This window comes from Hyperolius riggenbachi, chromosome 7 (assembly GCF_040937935.1).
Source record: "Hyperolius riggenbachi isolate aHypRig1 chromosome 7, aHypRig1.pri, whole genome shotgun sequence".
Classification (NCBI taxonomy): domain Eukaryota; kingdom Metazoa; phylum Chordata; class Amphibia; order Anura; family Hyperoliidae; genus Hyperolius; species Hyperolius riggenbachi.
The window spans coordinates 9,473,760-9,494,895 of NC_090652.1; the positions used below are offsets into that span (position 1 = coordinate 9,473,760).

General features: G+C 56.5%; 1 protein-coding gene across 10 annotated transcripts in view; it reads right to left on the reverse strand.

Moving 5' to 3' along the window:
* Window positions 1-730: 730 nt before the first annotated feature.
* The window catches only part of MPRIP (myosin phosphatase Rho interacting protein), a 266,132-nt gene continuing 245,726 nt past the window's right edge, over window positions 731-21,136 (reverse strand). For 9 of the 10 annotated variants that reach the window (XM_068243558.1, XM_068243563.1, XM_068243562.1 and 6 more), the window contains one exon: window positions 731-2,813. In XM_068243558.1, coding sequence (XP_068099659.1) covers window positions 2,742-2,813 — 72 coding nt within the window. In that variant the 3' untranslated portion in view covers window positions 731-2,741. Of the gene's footprint in view, window positions 2,814-9,105; window positions 9,168-21,136 lie in introns of all 10 variants that reach the window. The other variant, XM_068243561.1, reaches the window with a different exon arrangement.

The window sequence follows — 21,136 nt, forward strand, 5'->3', positions numbered from 1 at the left end:
CCTGTTGATATAAGGCCAATTTGATCACTGTAATTGAATTTGCAATAAACCGATGCAGCAGGATCCTTCAGCCGAAACCTATCACATCGGTCAATTGCTGATCGTCCAATCTGGTGGCCATCTGTAAGTGTACGACCACCTCAAGATTTGCCTTCTGAAGAAACAGTAGCTATAACCTTTGATAGACCACAAACAGGACTGACGGTGTGGACACAAAAAGTAACCTCCTACCAGAGCTCGGCTCCTCCCATCGCGCATTCTCTTCTGACGTATCGTGACCACAAAGAACATAACTAATACAAACTGCTAACTTGCACGCCGCCTACAACAAACACTTCTGTAACGACCTCCTCTGCTCCTCCACCAGCCGCGGGGCTTAAAGGCACAGTGCCGGCTTTAGCTTCTCTTCAGAAGACACTTAACCCCACGACTGCCGGAGGAAGCGGTCTCCCAGAACGCTGGAGAAACCAGGATAAACCTGACAACTTCAGCCAATTAATAACCACAAACAAATCCAAAAAAATAAATAAAACACATCCTCAATCCACAAAACTATGCCAAAACGTTCCAAAAACAAAACCTCAAACGTGTAAACAAAAATACACAACCTGCTACTTGTTACAATCCATTTTTAAACGTCACCGCACAACACAAGGCTAGCGGTATAACACCTGCCAAGTCATTCCGAGAGCTCCACCATCCACTAGAGGGAACCGGAGTGGTCTCTTACCTCCGGGTACCCAGGAGCGGGGATGGTCATGGATATGCAATTAATTCCAGGCGCATGCAGGATTAGCCAAATTCTGAATGCAAAAGTATGCAGCTTGAAAAATGGGGCAAAGGAATTCTGCCTTGGAGGGATTCAATTGGTCCATTTTGAACCTGCATAAACTTGCATGCAAAGTTTGCACTATCTCCTCATCAACTTGGAATACTTTGCAGGTCATTGACCATCCCTACCCAGGATTGTGTCCACACCTTTCTCGCTGGCCCTGGTTATTCTGTGAGCTGTACAAATACTCTGCGCACAAAAACCCATCCAATGAGGTGCAAATCACCAAGACTTGCCGAATTGCCGGCGGCGGTCTTCTCGCCACTGAATCATCTCCCGACGACTCAAAACTGCCACACATTCCAAACATCGCGCTGTAAATATTCATCCAGCCCACATAATTTCAGCCTATGCGGGGGCCTACACATTAGACCACTGCCGCCCATGGCAACCGGCTTCCTAATCTCTGTTACCAACAGACCTGTTTCTAGGGACAACATCGCCATCTTTGCAGTTACCATAAATGATGCAGGCAAGGGAATCAATGCCAGTACAGTAATAAGGAAAGTGGTGCAAATGCCCAGATCACTACTCGCTAGTGATGGTGAGAAACTGCCCCATGTCCACTTGCGTTGCTTCTGATCAACTCATGAGGATTACTTCGTTGGATGAAGGAACAACAGTTGATGGAGCGACCTCAAAGGCAGAACTGATCCCTCCAGATCACAAGTCACTTCCACACATCAAAAATATACACACGTTATTCTATACTGAAAAATGTTACAGGTGCCCATTATTTACCAGCAGAGGTCTGTGACTGTACCCTCAGCAGCCAAAGAATTAGCCTTCAGGACGGACGTGTGTCAGAAAGCTCAGATTATCTGTCCCTGACCGCCACGGACACCAATGCTCTAACCACAGGTGTCAAGCGCCAATCTTTGAAGGACCATATTCATGCCAGTGTTTAGGATGGACTGAGAAATGGAGAAATAAAGTTGAACCACACCTTTCCTGATTCAGAGAACCATGAATTACATTTTGATCAGTTCCAAAAATGTGTGAGGACTGGAGTTGGACTTAGCGGACTTCACATCTGCTCTAAAGACTTCTACAAGGAAAGTTTAAAGCAAGCATGGCCATAATACTGTCGTTATCCTGATTATCCACACAGGAGGGGAGAGCTCTGCCCATAAATGTCATTTACCACGATGGCCTTCTCCTTCCCACGTCTCGTGGTAAAGATGGAACCACAACAGTCATTTTGGTTTGAGGGAAGTCATGTTTTATGGGTGCCGCAGGTTAAACACCAGAAGGTTTCACAGCCAAAAGCAGAGTGTGGTCGGATGGAGGAGAGGACCTCATTCCATAGCATAAAGTCTGTTCTCCGACACGTACTCCACAAACACGCACACTCATACACACATATATAAATAACTACACATAGCTGTGGAGAGAGCAAGAGTCCACTACCACAGCAGAGCAACCCTGTCACGTCTGCATGTCCATGGTTCAGCTCCTCCCATCGCCTGAAGGCAGCCAATCGCCACCAGTCACTCGGCGGGAGTTGCCCGGCGTCCAACGCTTTCACACCAGACAGCTTATGTTTTCGGCAGAAGTGCCTTAATACTGACAATTCTGAATGACAAGATGGCAGAGGCAAGTAAGTGTGCCCTATCCTGGAGCGGACAGGGGGAAGGGAGGGGGGGGGAGGGGAAGGGAGGGGGGGGGAGGGGAAGGGGAAGAGACATTAAAAAAAAAACAAAGGAAGGGGAGGGGGTATTGAGAGCTGGAGAGGTACCCACAGGAATTAACCATTTCAACACCTGAACAGTCTTGCACATTTCAAGAGCCACGTGACGTGCAAAAAAAAAAAGCCACACATCAGAGTCCCCTGAAGCCCGGTGGATTTGGGGCGGCTTATGCTCTGCTCCACGCCCTAGGGACACGCAGCAGGAAGTCAGGAGGTGTTTTAGTGTTTCTTATAGTCCTGGGATTCGAAGATTTTGAGGCGCTCCTGGACCGTCAGCCCCTCCTTCAGGCTCTGTGTGGAGAGAGAGGGGAGACACGTTATGGAGGAGACCAGAGTCCGAAGCCACACGACACGGGATGCAACGACACACAACACACACCAAGGCAGATTAGTGATGCATGCGGAGGACGGACAGGAGTGTCTCGGTGGGTGAGTCACACACGACAGGCTGGCCGACAGGAACCAGAGTGAAATATCAGACCGAGAGGAGGAGGAGGGGAGCCATGATATGGAGAGAGGGATATGTAGATACTGTGTAGCATGAAATACATCACCACATGGTTATGATGGACTCGGGTGTGAAAGCATGGCTCTGATATTAACCACTTCCCTACCCTGGTCATTCTCACAGCTCAGCTCTGATTACTTTGGCTATACCTTTATAAATAATTATCACAACTAAATGATCTATATATTGTTTTATTCAGGACAAATTGGGCTTTTTGTGGCAGATATTTGTTTTTACTAATGACCTTATTTTCTATGTATTGTAAAAAGGAAATTAGGAACAAAAGTGAAACATTTTTTCTACTTCCATACATTATAGCTTTAATGTAAATTGATTCTATTGTACATTAAACCCACACTTTTTTTGTCTGTCTCTCCTGTTTATTTACACAGTTCATTTGTTTTAATATGCATTAGTAACTCATTGTGTATACTCTACTCTTGTTACATCTGTCTGCTCCTGGAATGTTTAGTTTACACTTTAATTCTGCCATTGAATTCACTGGGAGGAAGAGAGGGGTTTGCGGTCATTTCTTTAAAACTGTGTAGCAATGTTATCAGCTCAGAGAAACCGTATTATCTAGGATTTTGTAGGGAGGGGAGTGCAGAGACTTATGTTCATGTCATGGGGCAGGAAGTGGTTAATGGCGCTAAATGACAGAACTGCACTGGGAAGAATGTAGCCAAGCTGCACCCGGTAAGCGATTTCAATCTCGCCCTGAAAGACTGAAAATAACTAACATATAAATAAATGTGATGAATATAGACCTGTGGGACCCTCTATGAAGCCAATATGGTTGTCCACCGATAGAAATCTATTCCTCAGTCCTGCCTCCTTTCAAATCGTCTGATCCCAATAAAGCCTGGTACACACTTCCAATTTTGATTGGCCAATTTTACCACCTCCATGTAGTATGAGAGCTTGCCTACGCAATTTGTTGATAGCATTCACAATCTGTTCTCCTCACAATACATGGACGTGGTAAGATAGGCCAGTGTAAACTTAAAGGATACCCGAGGTGAAAATAAACTAATGAAACAAACAATTGTATCTATCTTCCTCCTCCAAAAATGACTTTTTAAGATGTTCCACAGTTTTATCTTGTATTTAAATCTACTTTTTAAGTTTTTACAGTGTTTTTTGCTCAATGACACATTCATTGAAATATGCCAGAGCTAAAATCTATGAACTACTGACCCTTTGTATCTCTTTCCTGCTCTCAGAAGCCATTTTCTGCTAGGAAAGTGTTTTATAGTTGGAATTTCTTACCAGTGAGGGTCACACTGTAGTCACTTCCTGTCTGAGTCAGGACTGAGTCAGCCACTTACATACCTGATATTTAACTCTTTCAGGCAGAGAAAGAAAAAAAGGAACACAGCCTAGTTATTTGTGTGGTAGTACATGTACATACACATGTCTATCATCGTGTCACATGTCAACTCGGGTATCCTTTAAAGGGACTCCGAGCTCATCTAAAAAATAAAAGCTGTACTCACCCGGGGCTTTTTCCAGCCCAGTGCTGGTCGGGAGGTCCCACGACGGCGTCCTGGCTCCTCTCCTACTCCCCGCTCCGGAATGGCTGACCGGCCGCAGCCCGGGCGACACTCGGCCGAGCGTCGGGCTGCTCCTTCTGTGTATGACGAGGCTGACGTCACACGCCGGCCGCCTCGCGTCATCACGGCGGCCGGCGTGGCAGTACCGCGCATGCGCGCTTAATCACGCATGCGCAGTACTTTCACGCCGGCTGCCGTGATAACGCGAGGCGGCCGGCGTGTGACATCAGCAGCGTCAAAAAACGGAAGGAGCAGCCCGACACTCGGCCGAGTGTCGCCCGGTCAGCCATTCCGGAGCGGGGAGTAGGAGAGGAGCCAGGACGCCGTCGTGGGACCTCCCGACCAGCACTGGGCTGGAAAAAGCCCCGGGTGAGTACAACTTTTATTTTTTAGAAGAGCTCGGAGTCCCTTTAAGGCTTTAGGCCTCTTTCACAGTGGGACGTTGCGTTTGATGCGACGTTAAGGTCGCATAATGCGCCTCTCATGCAACGCATTGCAAGACTAACTTGGACATCATAGTACATTCTTTAGCCCTGCGTTTGGTGCACCGTTTTCGTCGCATAGTGATGGACCGAAAACGGCGCATGCATTACATAAAAAAAGCATTATTGAGCATGTGCAACACACACAACGCAGCAGATTTATTGCTAAACGCACAGCATGCAGCACCTCCTAAATATTGCTTCACGTTACACACAACGCAACATGTGCTCTGTGAATGTTGCACAGACTTAGTATTGCTGTGCGTTAGTCTGTGTTAAAACATTTCCTAACGTGCGACTTTAACGTTGCACTGTGAAAGAGGCCTTAGTGTGGATCCAATTGCTGATCGATGATTCTATATAATGCATAAATGTTATGAGGACTGGCAGGGGTCAGGGACTGTTTCACTTGTAGAGCCACCTACTGGTGGACAGTGGAAGTTACACATAGCCATACAGTACAATGGTTTTCAGGAGAATCGCTGATTTTCTTTCTGATCCACGTTTGTAAATTCTACCTTTGTAATTCTTAGGCCTGAACCCCACAGGAACGGTTTCAGATGAGCTTTATAATCGCTTTGCAATGCCAAGGGGTACAAGGATCAATATCTGAAAGATCTAGCACTGATTGAATAGTGTGTGAGTAGGAAAGGTGGTGAATGGTTGTGTTTGCCTCATACACCCAGATGGTGGCTGCTATGTGATCAGAGCTGTGGGGTCAATACAAAAATCATCCACTGTGAGTCAGTTTATGAAATCTTCAACTCCAGGTACCCAAAAAACCTCCAGACTCCACAGCCCTGACCCTTTCACAGCGCTGAATGTGTGCTACTTCTGAGACTGCACAGCCCTGAATGTGTGCTACTTCTGAGACTGCACAGCCCTGAATGTGTGCTACTTCTGAGACTGCACAGCCCTGAATGTGTGCTACTTCTGAGACTGCACAGCCCTGAATGTGTGCTACTTCTGAGACTGCACAGCCCTGAATGTGTGCTACTTCTGAGACTGCACAGCCCTGAATGTGTGCTACTTCTGAGACTGCACAGCCCTGAATGTGTGCTACTTCTGAGACTGCACAGCCCTGAATGTGTGCTACTTCTGAGACTGCACAGCCCTGAATGTGTGCTACTTCTGAGACTGCACAGCCCTGAATGTGTGCTACTTCTGAGACTGCACAGCCCTGAATGTGTGCTACTTCTGAGACTGCACAGCCCTGAATGTGTGCTACTTCTGAGACTGCACAGCCCTGAATGTGTGCTACTTCTGAGACTGCACAGCCCTGAATGTGTGCTACTTCTGAGACTGCACAGCCCTGAATGTGTGCTACTTCTGAGACTGCACAGCCCTGAATGGGTGCTACTTCTGAGACTGGACAGCCCTGAATGTGTGCTACTTCTGAGACTGCACAGCCATCAATGGGTGCTACTTCTGAGACTGCACAGCCATGAATGTGTGCTACTTCTGAGACTGCACAGCCATGAATGTGTGCTACTTCTGAGACTGCACAGCCTTGAAGGTGTGCTACTTCTGAGACTGCACAGCCCTGAAGGTGTGCTACTTCTGAGACTGCACAGCCCTGAATGTGTGCTACTTCTGAGACTGCACAGCCATGAATGTGTGCTACTTCTGAGACTGCACAGCCATGAATGTGTGCTACTTCTGAGACTGCCACTGTGGCAAGCATTACCGGGCACTAAAATCAACCCCGATATGCAATTTAGGGGCATTACAGTAAAGGAATTCACTTGTTTTGAAAGGCCATTTTCAAGGCACTAGATTAGTCCCCACTTTTCTAAATGGCGTGGCAATCAGGATTTCAAAATTTTGTCTCAGTGTTTTATAAACGGACCCCTTAGACGCATTTTGGAGATTCGCACATCTGCTAAAAAAATTGTGAATCTGCATTCATATTTTCACACGCGCTAAAAAAACCCCAAACTTTACTTCATGCAGCATAAATTTGCACATCGCATGCAAATTCCCATCGACTTTCATAAGCTGCAGTAAAAGTCCACCGGCTGAAAAAAAAAGGCATGTGTAAAACCGTTCAGTTTTTCGCAATGATAACGGTTAACCCTGCCTTAGGCTGGATTCACACTATAAGCGTTTTTCTGAGCGCTTGCGATTGCTGAGTGCTTTCTAAAAATCACTCCCATTCACTTTCATTAAAATCGCGGTAAAAAAAATCATGTAAAAATCGCCGCATTCACGCAATTGCATATGCAGCTATTTTTTACCACGATTTTAATGAAAGTGAACGGGAGTGATTTTTAAAAAGCGCTCAGCAATCTCAAGCGCTTAGAAAAGCTCTTATATTGTGGAACCAGCCTTCCAGTGAGCTCCCGCAGGAGGAGATGCTGACTGGTGGCTGGCCCCATCACCTGGCTGCGCTGTTACAGACCATGACTGCCATCGGACGCCCTCCTGTACGCAGTGTCCACGTGTAGGAAGTCTACTTCCCAAACTCAGAGTCCTTTTTCAGTGAGATCAGCCTGGCTGGTGATAGCTGTGCACACTATAACTGACCCCCAGCGTATATGATCGCATGCTGGTGAGAGCGGATCGACTTTATGACAGCGTACTGGTGGGAATGTCAGACACTGCTTTCTAGACATGGCCGATCAAATAGCAATAATTCTGGCGTGCAATAAGGTACGCAACATAGTTATACTGAGCTGTATATAGTTTGCAGGTAATGTGTAATTATTAAGATCTCATTGGCCAGCCTATGTCCATCTGCGGCCCGCCTCCGCAGACCCATCTACGGCCCGCCCACGCCTTATTGCGATCCGCCCCTCTATGGCCCGCCTCCGCAGACCTATCTACGGCCCGCCTACGCCTTATTGCGATCCGCCCCTCTATGGCCCGCCTCCGCTGCAGACAGCTTGCTACTAGCTGAAATTTTCTGCTACCAAGTAATATCTCGTTAGCTACAGACCTGGTGCAGCTTTTCTAGCACAATACTATTTATAACTTCTAGTTAGACCGCCAGAGCCAGGCAGTAACCTGTAGCCAGTATTACAAGAGCCCGCCTAGGTCTCGTTCAGTAAGCCGGCGAATCTCATTCACTACCAAATAAGATGAGGAATATCAATGAGTGATGGAGCAAACTGAAACAAAACCGCAATTAGTCAGTGCTACATAGATCGTGCCAAACCACATTTCTTGCTGTTGTGAGATTATAGAGTGAATTTCTTATCAAGGTCATACAATAATGTACACAAGCCCTGCACAGCAGTGACAGAATGCAAGTGCAGTGTGTGTAGTGGGCAGCGGCCAGTCTGTTTATGTGGCTGTGTATGTATGTGCAGCAGGTGTAGTGGGCGGAGCTGTGTATCTAAGAGTGTGAAGTGGGCTGGGCAGGTGCTGAGGTCCCTCCTGCATTGCTGTGAGGTGACAGATAGTGGCTGGGAGAGAAGGGCAGTGGATGTAGTGGGCGGAGCTGTGTATGTGTAGTGGGCGGAGCTGTGCGGGTGCTGTGGCCCCTCCCGCATTGCTGTATCAGATAGTGGCGGGGAGAGAAGGGCAGTGGATGTAGTGGGCGGAGCTGTGCATGTGTAGTGGGCGGAGCTGTGCGGGTGCTGTGGCCCCTCCCACATTGCTGTGTAGTGACAGATAGTGGCTGGGAGAGAAGGGCAGTGGATGTAGTGGGCAGAGCTGTGCATGTGTAGTGGGCGGAGCTGTGCGGTTGCCGTGGCCCCTCCCACATTACTGTAAGGCATCAGATAGTGGCTGGGAGAGAAGGGCAGTGGATGTAGTGGGCGGAGCTGTGCATGTGTAGTGGGCGGAGCTGTGCGGTTGCTGTGGCCCCTCCCACATTACTGTAAGGCATCAGATAGTGGCTGGGAGAGAAGGGCAGTGGATGTAGTGGGCGGAGCTGTGCATGTGTAGTGGGCGGAGCTGTGCGGTTGCTGTGGCCCCTCCCACATTACTGTAAGGCATCAGATAGTGGCTGGGAGAGAAGGGCAGGCTGCACGGCAGCACTTGGCATGGAGATAAGAGATTTGCATGCACAGTTTGCTGGCCTTGGTTTTACCTACACGTCAGGGAACCTGGTACGTGGAACTTGTCAGTTATCCCATGAGACCTGCTCAATTACGGACTGCCGGGGACAAAGGGACACACAGACACAGACAGACAGAGAAAGCGCATGAATCCTGGGTGACAGTGCTGTACCCCAATCCCATCACCCCCCACCCAAACACACACTGCTCTGTGACATGGTGGAGAGACGACCTGCATTGCATGATACTCGGGGGAGGGGACAACATATACTTACTAACGAGCAGGCACTATGATCTATACGAGGTGACCAACTGAGGGGATAAAATCACAAGACTCAGGCAGGGAGGGGTCACAGATCCAACAACATTCATATAGACAATTCCTACAGCTCTTTTATAGTGTACCTGAGATGGTTCACTAGCACTTATACTTACCTGGGGTTTCCTCCAGCCCCATGAGCATCAGGGCCTCCCTCACTGTCCTCAGTGCCTCCATTCTGTCCTACGCCCTCCTTGGCCCCCCCTCTTCTGGCGCTACAGCCTCCTCGGCCCCCCTCTTCTGGCGCTACAGCCTCCTCGGCCCCCCTCTTCTGGCGCTGCGCCCCCCTCTGCACCTCCCTTCTTGCGCTACCTCTTCCTCGGACCCTACCTTCTGGTGCTACGCCCTCCTTGGTCCCTCCAATCTCCTCGACCCCTCCATTCTGGCGCTACATCCTCCTCGACCTCTCTGTTCTGGAGCTAAGTCCTCCTCGGCCCCTCCATTCTCCTCTACGCCTCTGTTCTGGTGCTACGCCCTCCTTGGTCCCTTTAATCTCCTCGACCCCTCTGTTCTGGCGCTACATCCTCCTCGACCCCTCTGTTCTGGCGCTACATCCTCCTCGACCCCTCTGTTCTGGCGCTACATCCTCCTCGACCCCTCTGTTCTGGCGCTACATCCTCCTCGACCCCTCTGTTCTGGCGCTACATCCTCCTCGACCCCTCTGTTCTGGCGCTACATCCTCCTCGACCCCTCTGTTCTGGCGCTACATCCTCCTCGACCCCTCTGTTCTGGCGCTACGTCCTCCTCGACCCCTCTGTTCTGGCGCTACGTCCTCCTCGACCCCTCTGTTCTGGCGCTACATCCTCCTCGACCCCTCTGTTCTGGCGCTACATCCTCCTCGACCCCTCTGTTCTGGCGCTACATCCTCCTCGACCCCTCTGTTCTGGCGCTACATCCTCCTCGACCCCTCTGTTCTGGCGCTACATCCTCCTCGACCCCTCTGTTCTGGCGCTACGTCCTCCTCGACCCCTCTGTTCTGACGCTACATCCTCCTCGGCCCCTCTGTTCTGACGCTACGTCCTCCTCGGCCCCTCTGTTCTGGCGCTACATCCTCCTCGACCCCTCTGTTCTGGCGCTACATCCTCCTCGACCCCTCCGTTCTGACGCTACATCCTCCTCGACCCCTCTGTTCTGGCGCTACGTCCTCCTCGACCCCTCTGTTCTGGCGCTACGTCCTCCTCGACCCCTCTGTTCTGGCGCTACGTCCTCCTCGACCCCTCTGTTCTGGCGCTACATCCTCCTCGACCCCTCTGTTCTGGCGCTACATCCTCCTCGACCCCTCTGTTCTGGCGCTACATCCTCCTCGACCCCTCTGTTCTGGCGCTACGTCCTCCTCGACCCCTCTGTTCTGACGCTACATCCTCCTCGGCCCCTCTGTTCTGACGCTACGTCCTCCTCGGCCCCTCTGTTCTGGCGCTACATCCTCCTCGACCCCTCTGTTCTGGCGCTACATCCTCCTCGACCCCTCTGTTCTGGCGCTACGTCCTCCTCGACCCCTCTGTTCTGGCGCTACATCCTCCTCGACCCCTCTGTTCTGGCGCTACATCCTCCTCGACCCCTCTGTTCTGGCGCTACATCCTCCTCGGCCCCTCTGTTCTGGCGCTACATCCTCCTCGACCCCTCTGTTCTGGCGCTACATCCTCCTCGACCCCTCTGTTCTGGCGCTACGTCCTCCTCGACCCCTCCGTTCTGACGCTACGTCCTCCTCGGCCCCTCCGTTCTGACGCTACGTCCTCCTCGACCCCTCTGTTCTGGCGCTACATCCTCCTCGACCCCTCTGTTCTGGCGCTACGTCCTCCTCGACCCCTCTGTTCTGGCGCTACGTCCTCCTCGACCCCTCTGTTCTGGCGCTACGTCCTCCTCGACCCCTCTGTTCTGGCGCTACATCCTCCTCGACCCCTCTGTTCTGGCGCTACATCCTCCTCGACCCCTCTGTTCTGGCGCTACGTCCTCCTCGACCCCTCTGTTCTGACGCTACATCCTCCTCGGCCCCTCTGTTCTGACGCTACGTCCTCCTCGGCCCCTCTGTTCTGGCGCTACGTCCTCCTCGACCCCTCTGTTCTGGCGCTACATCCTCCTCGGCCCCTCTGTTCTGGCGCTACGTCCTCCTCGACCCCTCTGTTCTGGCGCTACATCCTCCTCGACCCCTCTGTTCTGGCGCTACATCCTCCTCGGCCCCTCTGTTCTGACGCTACGTCCTCCTCGGCCCCTCTGTTCTGGCGCTACGTCCTCCTCGACCCCTCCGTTCTGACGCTACATCCTCCTCGACCCCTCTGTTCTGGCGCTACATCCTCCTCGACCCCTCTGTTCTGGCGCTACGTCCTCCTCGACCCCTCTGTTCTGGCGCTACATCCTCCTCGACCCCTCTGTTCTGGCGCTACATCCTCCTCGACCCCTCTGTTCTGGCGCTACATCCTCCTCGGCCCCTCTGTTCTGGCGCTACATCCTCCTCGACCCCTCTGTTCTGGCGCTACATCCTCCTCGACCCCTCTGTTCTGGCGCTACGTCCTCCTCGACCCCTCTGTTCTGGCGCTACGTCCTCCTCGACCCCTCTGTTCTGGCGCTACATCCTCCTCGACCCCTCTGTTCTGGCGCTACATCCTCCTCGACCCCTCTGTTCTGGCGCTACATCCTCCTCGGCCCCTCTGTTCTGGCGCTACATCCTCCTCGACCCCTCTGTTCTGGCGCTACATCCTCCTCGACCCCTCTGTTCTGGCGCTACGTCCTCCTCGACCCCTCCGTTCTGACGCTACGTCCTCCTCGGCCCCTCCGTTCTGACGCTACGTCCTCCTCGACCCCTCTGTTCTGGCGCTACATCCTCCTCGACCCCTCTGTTCTGGCGCTACGTCCTCCTCGACCCCTCTGTTCTGGCGCTACGTCCTCCTCGACCCCTCTGTTCTGGCGCTACGTCCTCCTCGACCCCTCTGTTCTGGCGCTACATCCTCCTCGACCCCTCTGTTCTGGCGCTACATCCTCCTCGACCCCTCTGTTCTGGCGCTACATCCTCCTCGACCCCTCTGTTCTGGCGCTACGTCCTCCTCGACCCCTCTGTTCTGACGCTACATCCTCCTCGGCCCCTCTGTTCTGACGCTACGTCCTCCTCGGCCCCTCTGTTCTGGCGCTACGTCCTCCTCGACCCCTCTGTTCTGGCGCTACATCCTCCTCGGCCCCTCTGTTCTGGCGCTACGTCCTCCTCGACCCCTCTGTTCTGGCGCTACATCCTCCTCGACCCCTCTGTTCTGGCGCTACATCCTCCTCGGCCCCTCTGTTCTGACGCTACGTCCTCCTCGGCCCCTCTGTTCTGGCGCTACGTCCTCCTCGACCCCTCCGTTCTGACGCTACATCCTCCTCGACCCCTCTGTTCTGGCGCTACATCCTCCTCGACCCCTCTGTTCTGGCGCTACGTCCTCCTCGACCCCTCTGTTCTGGCGCTACATCCTCCTCGACCCCTCTGTTCTGGCGCTACATCCTCCTCGACCCCTCTGTTCTGGCGCTACATCCTCCTCGGCCCCTCTGTTCTGGCGCTACATCCTCCTCGACCCCTCTGTTCTGGCGCTACATCCTCCTCGACCCCTCTGTTCTGGCGCTACGTCCTCCTCGACCCCTCCGTTCTGACGCTACGTCCTCCTCGGCCCCTCCGTTCTGACGCTACGTCCTCCTCGACCCCTCTGTTCTGGCGCTACATCCTCCTCGACCCCTCTGTTCTGGCGCTACGTCCTCCTCGACCCCTCTGTTCTGGCGCTACGTCCTCCTCGACCCCTCTGTTCTGGCGCTACATCCTCCTCGACCCCTCTGTTCTGGCGCTACATCCTCCTCGACCCCTCTGTTCTGGCGCTACATCCTCCTCGACCCCTCTGTTCTGGCGCTACGTCCTCCTCGACCCCTCTGTTCTGACGCTACATCCTCCTCGGCCCCTCTGTTCTGACGCTACGTCCTCCTCGGCCCCTCTGTTCTGGCGCTACGTCCTCCTCGACCCCTCTGTTCTGGCGCTACATCCTCCTCGGCCCCTCTGTTCTGGCGCTACGTCCTCCTCGACCCCTCTGTTCTGGCGCTACATCCTCCTCGACCCCTCTGTTCTGGCGCTACATCCTCCTCGGCCCCTCTGTTCTGACGCTACGTCCTCCTCGGCCCCTCTGTTCTGGCGCTACGTCCTCCTCGACCCCTCTGTTCTGGCGCTACATCCTCCTCGACCCCTCTGTTCTGGCGCTACATCCTCCTCGACCCCTCTGTTCTGGCGCTACGTCCTCCTCGACCCCTCTGTTCTGACGCTACATCCTCCTCGGCCCCTCTGTTCTGGCGCTACGTCCTCCTCGACCCCTCTGTTCTGACGCTACATCCTCCTCGACCCCTCTGTTCTGGCGCTACATCCTCCTCGACCCCTCTGTTCTGGCGCTACATCCTCCTCGGCCCCTCTGTTCTGGCGCTACATCCTCCTCGACCCCTCTGTTCTGGCGCTACGTCCTCCTCGACCCCTCTGTTCTGACGCTACGTCCTCCTCGGCCCCTCTGTTCTGGCGCTACGTCCTCCTCGACCCCTCTGTTCTGGCGCTACATCCTCCTCGACCCCTCTGTTCTGGCGCTACATCCTCCTCGACCCCTCTGTTCTGGCGCTACGTCCTCCTCGACCCCTCTGTTCTGACGCTACATCCTCCTCGGCCCCTCTGTTCTGGCGCTACGTCCTCCTCGACCCCTCTGTTCTGACGCTACATCCTCCTCGACCCCTCTGTTCTGGCGCTACATCCTCCTCGACCCCTCTGTTCTGGCGCTACATCCTCCTCGGCCCCTCTGTTCTGGCGCTACGTCCTCCTCGACCCCTCCGTTCTGGCGCTACGTCCTCCTCGACCCCTCCGTTCTGGCGCTACGTCCTCCTCGACCCCTCCGTTCTGACGCTACGTCCTCCTCGGCCCCTCCGTTCTGACGCTACGTCCTCCTCGACCCCTCCGTTCTGGCGCTACGTCCTCCTCGACCCCTCCGTTCTGGCGCTACGTCCTCCTCGACCCCTCCGTTCTGACGCTACGTCCTCCTCGGCCCCTCCGTTCTGACGCTACGTCCTCCTCGACCCCTCTGTTCTGGCGCTACGTCCTCCTCGACCCCTCTGTTCTGGCGCTACGTCCTCCTCGACCCCTCTGTTCTGGCGCTACGTCCTCCTCGACCCCTCTGTTCTGGCGCTACGTCCTCCTCGACCCCTCTGTTCTGGCGCTACGTCCTCCTCGACCCCTCTGTTCTGGCGCTACATCCTCCTCGACCCCTCTGTTCTGGCGCTACATCCTCCTCGACCCCTCTGTTCTGGCGCTACATCCTCCTCGACCCCTCTGTTCTGGCGCTACATCCTCCTCGACCCCTCTGTTCTGGCGCTACATCCTCCTCGACCCCTCTGTTCTGGCGCTACATCCTCCTCGACCCCTCTGTTCTGGCGCTACGTCCTCCTCGACCCCTCTGTTCTGACGCTACATCCTCCTCGACCCCTCTGTTCTGGCGCTACATCCTCCTCGACCCCTCTGTTCTGGCGCTACATCCTCCTCGGCCCCTCTGTTCTGGCGCTACGTCCTCCTCGACCCCTCTGTTCTGGCGCTACGTCCTCCTCGACCCCTCCGTTCTGGCGCTACGTCCTCCTCGACCCCTCCGTTCTGACGCTACGTCCTCCTCGGCCCCTCCGTTCTGACGCTACGTCCTCCTCGACCCCTCCGTTCTGGCGCTACGTCCTCCTCGACCCCTCCGTTCTGGCGCTACGTCCTCCTCGACCCCTCCGTTCTGACGCTACGTCCTCCTCGACCCCTCTGTTCTGACGCTACATCCTCCTCGACCCCTCTGTTCTGGCGCTACATCCTCCTCGACCCCTCTGTTCTGGCGCTACATCCTCCTCGACCCCTCTGTTCTGGCGCTACATCCTCCTCGACCCCTCTGTTCTGGCGCTACGTCCTCCTCGGCCCCTCTGTTCTGGCGCTACGTCCTCCTCGACCCCTCTGTTCTGGCGCTACGTCCTCCTCGACCCCTCCGTTCTGACGCTACGTCCTCCTCGGCCCCTCCGTTCTGACGCTACGTCCTCCTCGACCCCTCTGTTCTGGCGCTACATCCTCCTCGACCCCTCTGTTCTGGCGCTACATCCTCCTCGACCCCTCTGTTCTGGCGCTACATCCTCCTCGACCCCTCTGTTCTGGCGCTACATCCTCCTCGACCCCTCTGTTCTGGCGCTACATCCTCCTCGACCCCTCTGTTCTGGCGCTACGTCCTCCTCGACCCCTCTGTTCTGACGCTACATCCTCCTCGACCCCTCTGTTCTGGCGCTACATCCTCCTCGACCCCTCTGTTCTGGCGCTACATCCTCCTCGGCCCCTCTGTTCTGGCGCTACGTCCTCCTCGACCCCTCTGTTCTGGCGCTACGTCCTCCTCGACCCCTCTGTTCTGGCGCTACGTCCTCCTCGACCCCTCCGTTCTGACGCTACGTCCTCCTCGGCCCCTCCGTTCTGACGCTACGTCCTCCTCGACCCCTCCGTTCTGGCGCTACGTCCTCCTCGACCCCTCCGTTCTGACGCTACGTCCTCCTCGACCCCTCTGTTCTGACGCTACGTCCTCCTCGACCCCTCTGTTCTGACGCTACATCCTCCTCGACCCCTCTGTTCTGGCGCTACATCCTCCTCGACCCCTCTGTTCTGGCGCTACATCCTCCTCGACCCCTCTGTTCTGGCGCTACGTCCTCCTCGGCCCCTCTGTTCTGGCGCTACGTCCTCCTCGACCCCTCTGTTCTGGCGCTACGTCCTCCTCGACCCCTCCGTTCTGGCGCTACGTCCTCCTCGACCCCTCCGTTCTGACGCTACGTCCTCCTCGGCCCCTCCGTTCTGACGCTACGTCCTCCTCGACCCCTCCGTTCTGGCGCTACGTCCTCCTCGACCCCTCCGTTCTGGCGCTACGTCCTCCTCGACCCCTCCGTTCTGACGCTACGTCCTCCTCGACCCCTCTGTTCTGACGCTACATCCTCCTCGACCCCTCTGTTCTGGCGCTACATCCTCCTCGACCCCTCTGTTCTGGCGCTACATCCTCCTCGACCCCTCTGTTCTGGCGCTACATCCTCCTCGACCCCTCTGTTCTGGCGCTACGTCCTCCTCGGCCCCTCTGTTCTGGCGCTACGTCCTCCTCGACCCCTCTGTTCTGGCGCTACGTCCTCCTCGACCCCTCCGTTCTGACGCTACGTCCTCCTCGGCCCCTCCGTTCTGACGCTACGTCCTCCTCGACCCCTCTGTTCTGGCGCTACATCCTCCTCGACCCCTCTGTTCTGGCGCTACATCCTCCTCGACCCCTCTGTTCTGGCGCTACATCCTCCTCGACCCCTCTGTTCTGGCGCTACATCCTCCTCGACCCCTCTGTTCTGGCGCTACATCCTCCTCGACCCCTCTGTTCTGGCGCTACGTCCTCCTCGACCCCTCTGTTCTGACGCTACATCCTCCTCGACCCCTCTGTTCTGGCGCTACATCCTCCTCGACCCCTCTGTTCTGGCGCTACATCCTCCTCGGCCCCTCTGTTCTGGCGCTACGTCCTCCTCGACCCCTCTGTTCTGGCGCTACGTCCTCCTCGACCCCTCTGTTCTGGCGCTACGTCCTCCTCGACCCCTCCGTTCTGACGCTACGTCCTCCTCGGCCCCTCCGTTCTGACGCTACGTCCTCCTCGACCCCTCCGTTCTGGCGCTACGTCCTCCTCGACCCCTCCGTTCTGACGCTACGTCCTCCTCGACCCCTCTGTTCTGACGCTACGTCCTCCTCGACCCCTCTGTTCTGACGCTACATCCTCCTCGACCCCTCTGTTCTGGCGCTACATCCTCCTCGACCCCTCTGTTCTGGCGCTACATCCTCCTCGACCCCTCTGTTCTGGCGCTACGTCCTCCTCGGCCCCTCTGTTCTGGCGCTACGTCCTCCTCGACCCCTCTGTTCTGGCGCTACGTCCTCCTCGACCCCTCCGTTCTGACGCTACGTCCTCCTCGACCCCTCTGTTCTGGCGCTACGTCCTCCTCGACCCCTCTGTTCTGGCGCTACGTCCTCCTCGACCCCTCTGTTCTGGCGCTACGTCCTCCTCGACCCCTCTGTTCTGGCGCTACGTCCTCCTCGACCCCTCTGTTCTGGCGCTACATCCTCCTCGACCCCTCTGTTCTGGCGCTACATCCTCCTCGACCCCTCTGTTCTGGCGCTACATCCTCCTCGACCCCTCTGTTCTGGCGCTACATCCTCCTCGACCCCTCTGTTCTGGCGCTACATCCTCCTCGACCCCTCTGTTCTGGCGCTACGTCCTCCTCGACCCCTCCGTTCTGACGCTACGTCCTCCTCGACCCCTCCGTTCTGGCGCTACGTCCTCCTCGACCCCTCCGTTCTGACGCTACGTCCTCCTCGGCCCCTCCGTTCTGACGCTACATCCTCCTCGGCCCCTCTGTTCTGGCGCTACATCCTCCTCGGCCCCTCTGTTCTGGCGCTACGTCCTCCTCGACCCCTCTGTTCTGGCGCTACGTCCTCCTCGACCCCTCTGTTCTGGCGCTACGTCCTCCTCGACCCCTCTGTTCTGGCGCTACATCCTCCTCGACCCCTCTGTTCTGGCGCTACATCCTCCTCGGCCCCTCTGTTCTGGCGCTACGTCCTCCTCGACCCCTCTGTTCTGGCGCTACGTCCTCCTCGACCCCTCCGTTCTGGCGCTACGTCCTCCTCGACCCCTCTGTTCTGGCGCTACATCCTCCTCGACCCCTCTGTTCTGGCGCTACGTCCTCCTCGACCCCTCTGTTCTGGCGCTACGTCCTCCTCGACCCCTCTGTTCTGGCGCTACATCCTCCTCGACCCCTCTGTTCTGGCGCTACATCCTCCTCGACCCCTCTGTTCTGGCGCTACATCCTCCTCGACCCCTCTGTTCTGGCGCTACGTCCTCCTCGACCCCTCCGTTCTGACGCTACGTCCTCCTCGACCCCTCTGTTCTGGCGCTACGTCCTCCTCGACCCCTCCGTTCTGACGCTACGTCCTCCTCGGCCCCTCCGTTCTGACGCTACGTCCTCCTCGACCCCTCTGTTCTGGCGCTACGTCCTCCTCGACCCCTCTGTTCTGACGCTACATCCTCCTCGACCCCTCTGTTCTGGCGCTACGTCCTCCTCGACCCCTCTGTTCTGGCGCTACGTCCTCCTCGACCCCTCTGTTCTGGCGCTACGTCCTCCTCGACCCCTCTGTTCTGGCGCTACATCCTCCTCGACCCCTCTGTTCTGGCGCTACATCCTCCTCGACCCCTCTGTTCTGGCGCTACGTCCTCCTCGACCCCTCTGTTCTGGCGCTACGTCCTCCTCGACCCCTCCGTTCTGACGCTACGTCCTCCTCGACCCCTCCGTTCTGACGCTACGTCCTCCTCGACCCCTCCGTTCTGGCGCTACGTCCTCCTCGACCCCTCTGTTCTGGCGCTACGTCCTCCTCGACCCCTCCGTTCTGGCGCTACGTCCTCCTCGACCCCTCTGTTCTGGCGCTACGTCCTCCTCGGCCCCTCTGTTCTGGCGCTACGTCCTCCTCGACCCCTCTGTTCTGACGCTACATCCTCCTCGGCCCCTCTGTTCTGGCGCTACGTCCTCCTCGGCCCCTCTGTTCTGACGCTACATCCTCCTCGACCCCTCTGTTCTGGCGCTACGTCCTCCTCGGCCCCTCTGTTCTGGCGCTACATCCTCCTCGACCCCTCTGTTCTGGCGCTACATCCTCCTCGACCCCTCTGTTCTGACGCTACGTCCTCCTCGACCCCTCTGTTCTGGCGCTACATCCTCCTCGGCCCCTCTGTTCTGGCGCTACGTCCTCCTCGGCCCCTCTGTTCTGGCGCTACGTCCTCCTCGGCCCCTCTGTTCTGGCGCTACATCCTCCTCGGCCCCTCTGTTCTGGCGCTACGTCCTCCTCGGCCCCTCTGTTCTGGCGCTACATCCTCCTCGGCCCCTCTGTTCTGGCGCTACATCCTCCTCGACCCCTCTGTTCTGACGCTACATCCTCCTCGGCCCCTCTGTTCTGACGCTACATCCTCCTCGGCCCCTCTGTTCTGGCGCTACGTCCTCCTCGGCCCCTCTGTTCTGGCGCTACGTCCTCCTCGGCCCCTCTGTTCTGGCGCTACATCCTCCTCGGCCCCTCTGTTCTGGCGCTACATCCTCCTCGACCCCTCTGTTCTGACGCTACATCCTCCTCGGCCCCTCTGTTCTGACGCTACATCCTCCTCGGCCCCTCTGTTCTGACGCTACATCCTCCTCGACCCCTCTGTTCTGGCGCTACGTCCTCCTCGGCCCCTCTGTTCTGGCGCTACATCCTCCTCGGCCCCTCTGTTCTGGCGCTACATCCTCCTCGACCCCTCTGTTCTGACGCTACATCCTCCTCGGCCCCTCTGTTCTGGCGCTACATCCTCCTCGACCCCTCTGTTCTGGCGCTACGTCCTCCTCGGCCCCTCTGTTCTGACGCTACATCCTCCTCGGCCCCTCTGTTCTGGCGCTACGTCCTCCTCGACCCCTCTGTTCTGGCGCTACGTCCTCCTCGACCCCTCCGTTCTGACGCTACGTCCTCCTCGGCCCCTCCGTTCTGACGCTACGTCCTCCTCGACCCCTCCGTTCTGACGCTACGTCCTCCTCGGCCCCTCCGTTCTGACGCTACGTCCTCCTCGACCCCTCTGTTCTGACGCTACATCCTCCTCGGCCCCTCTGTTCTGACGCTACATCCTCCTCGGCCCCTCTGTTCTGACGCTACATCCTCCTCGGCCCCTCTGTTCTGACGCTACATCCTCCTCGGCCCCTCTGTTCTGACGCTACATCCTCCTCGGCCCCTCTGTTCTGGCGCTACGTCCTCCTCGACCCCTCTGTTCTGGCGCTACGTCCTCCTCGACCCCTCCGTTCTGACGCTACGTCCTCCTCGGCCCCTCCGTTCTGACGCTACGTCCTCCTCGGCCCCTCCGTTCTGACGCTACGTCCTCCTCGACCCCTCCGTTCTGACGCTACGTCCTCCTCGGCCCCTCCGTTCTGACGCTACGTCCTCCTCGACCCCTCTGTTCTGGCGCTACGTCCTCCTCGACCCCTCCGTTCTGACGCTACGTCCTCCTCGGCCCCTCCGTTCTGACGCTACGTCCTCCTCGACCCCTCCGTTCTGACGCTACGTCCTCCTCGGCCCCTCCGTTCTGACGCTACGTCCTCCTCGACCCCTCTGTTCTGACGCTACATCCTCCTCGGCCCCTCTGTTCTGACGCTACATCCTCCTCGGCCCCTCTGTTCTGACGCTACATCCTCCTCGGCCCCTCTGTTCTGACGCTACATCCTCCTCGGCCCCTCTGTTCTGGCGCTACGTCCTCCTCGACCCCTCCGTTCTGGCGCTACGTCCTCCTCGACCCCTCCGTTCTGACGCTACGTCCTCCTCGGCCCCTCCGTTCTGACGCTACGTCCTCCTCGACCCCTCCGTTCTGACGCTACGTCCTCCTCGGCCCCTCCGTTCTGACGCTACGTCCTCCTCGACCCCTCTGTTCTGGCGCTACGTCCTCCTCGACCCCTCTGTTCTGGCGCTACGTCCTCCTCGACCCCTCTGTTCTGGCGCTACGTCCTCCTCGACCCCTCCGTTCTGACGCTACGTCCTCCTCGGCCCCTCCGTTCTGACGCTACGTCCTCCTCGACCCCTCTGTTCTGGCGCTACGTCCTCCTCGACCCCTCTGTTCTGGCGCTACGTCCTCCTCGACCCCTCTGTTCTGGCGCTACGTCCTCCTCGACCCCTCTGTTCTGGCGCTACGTCCT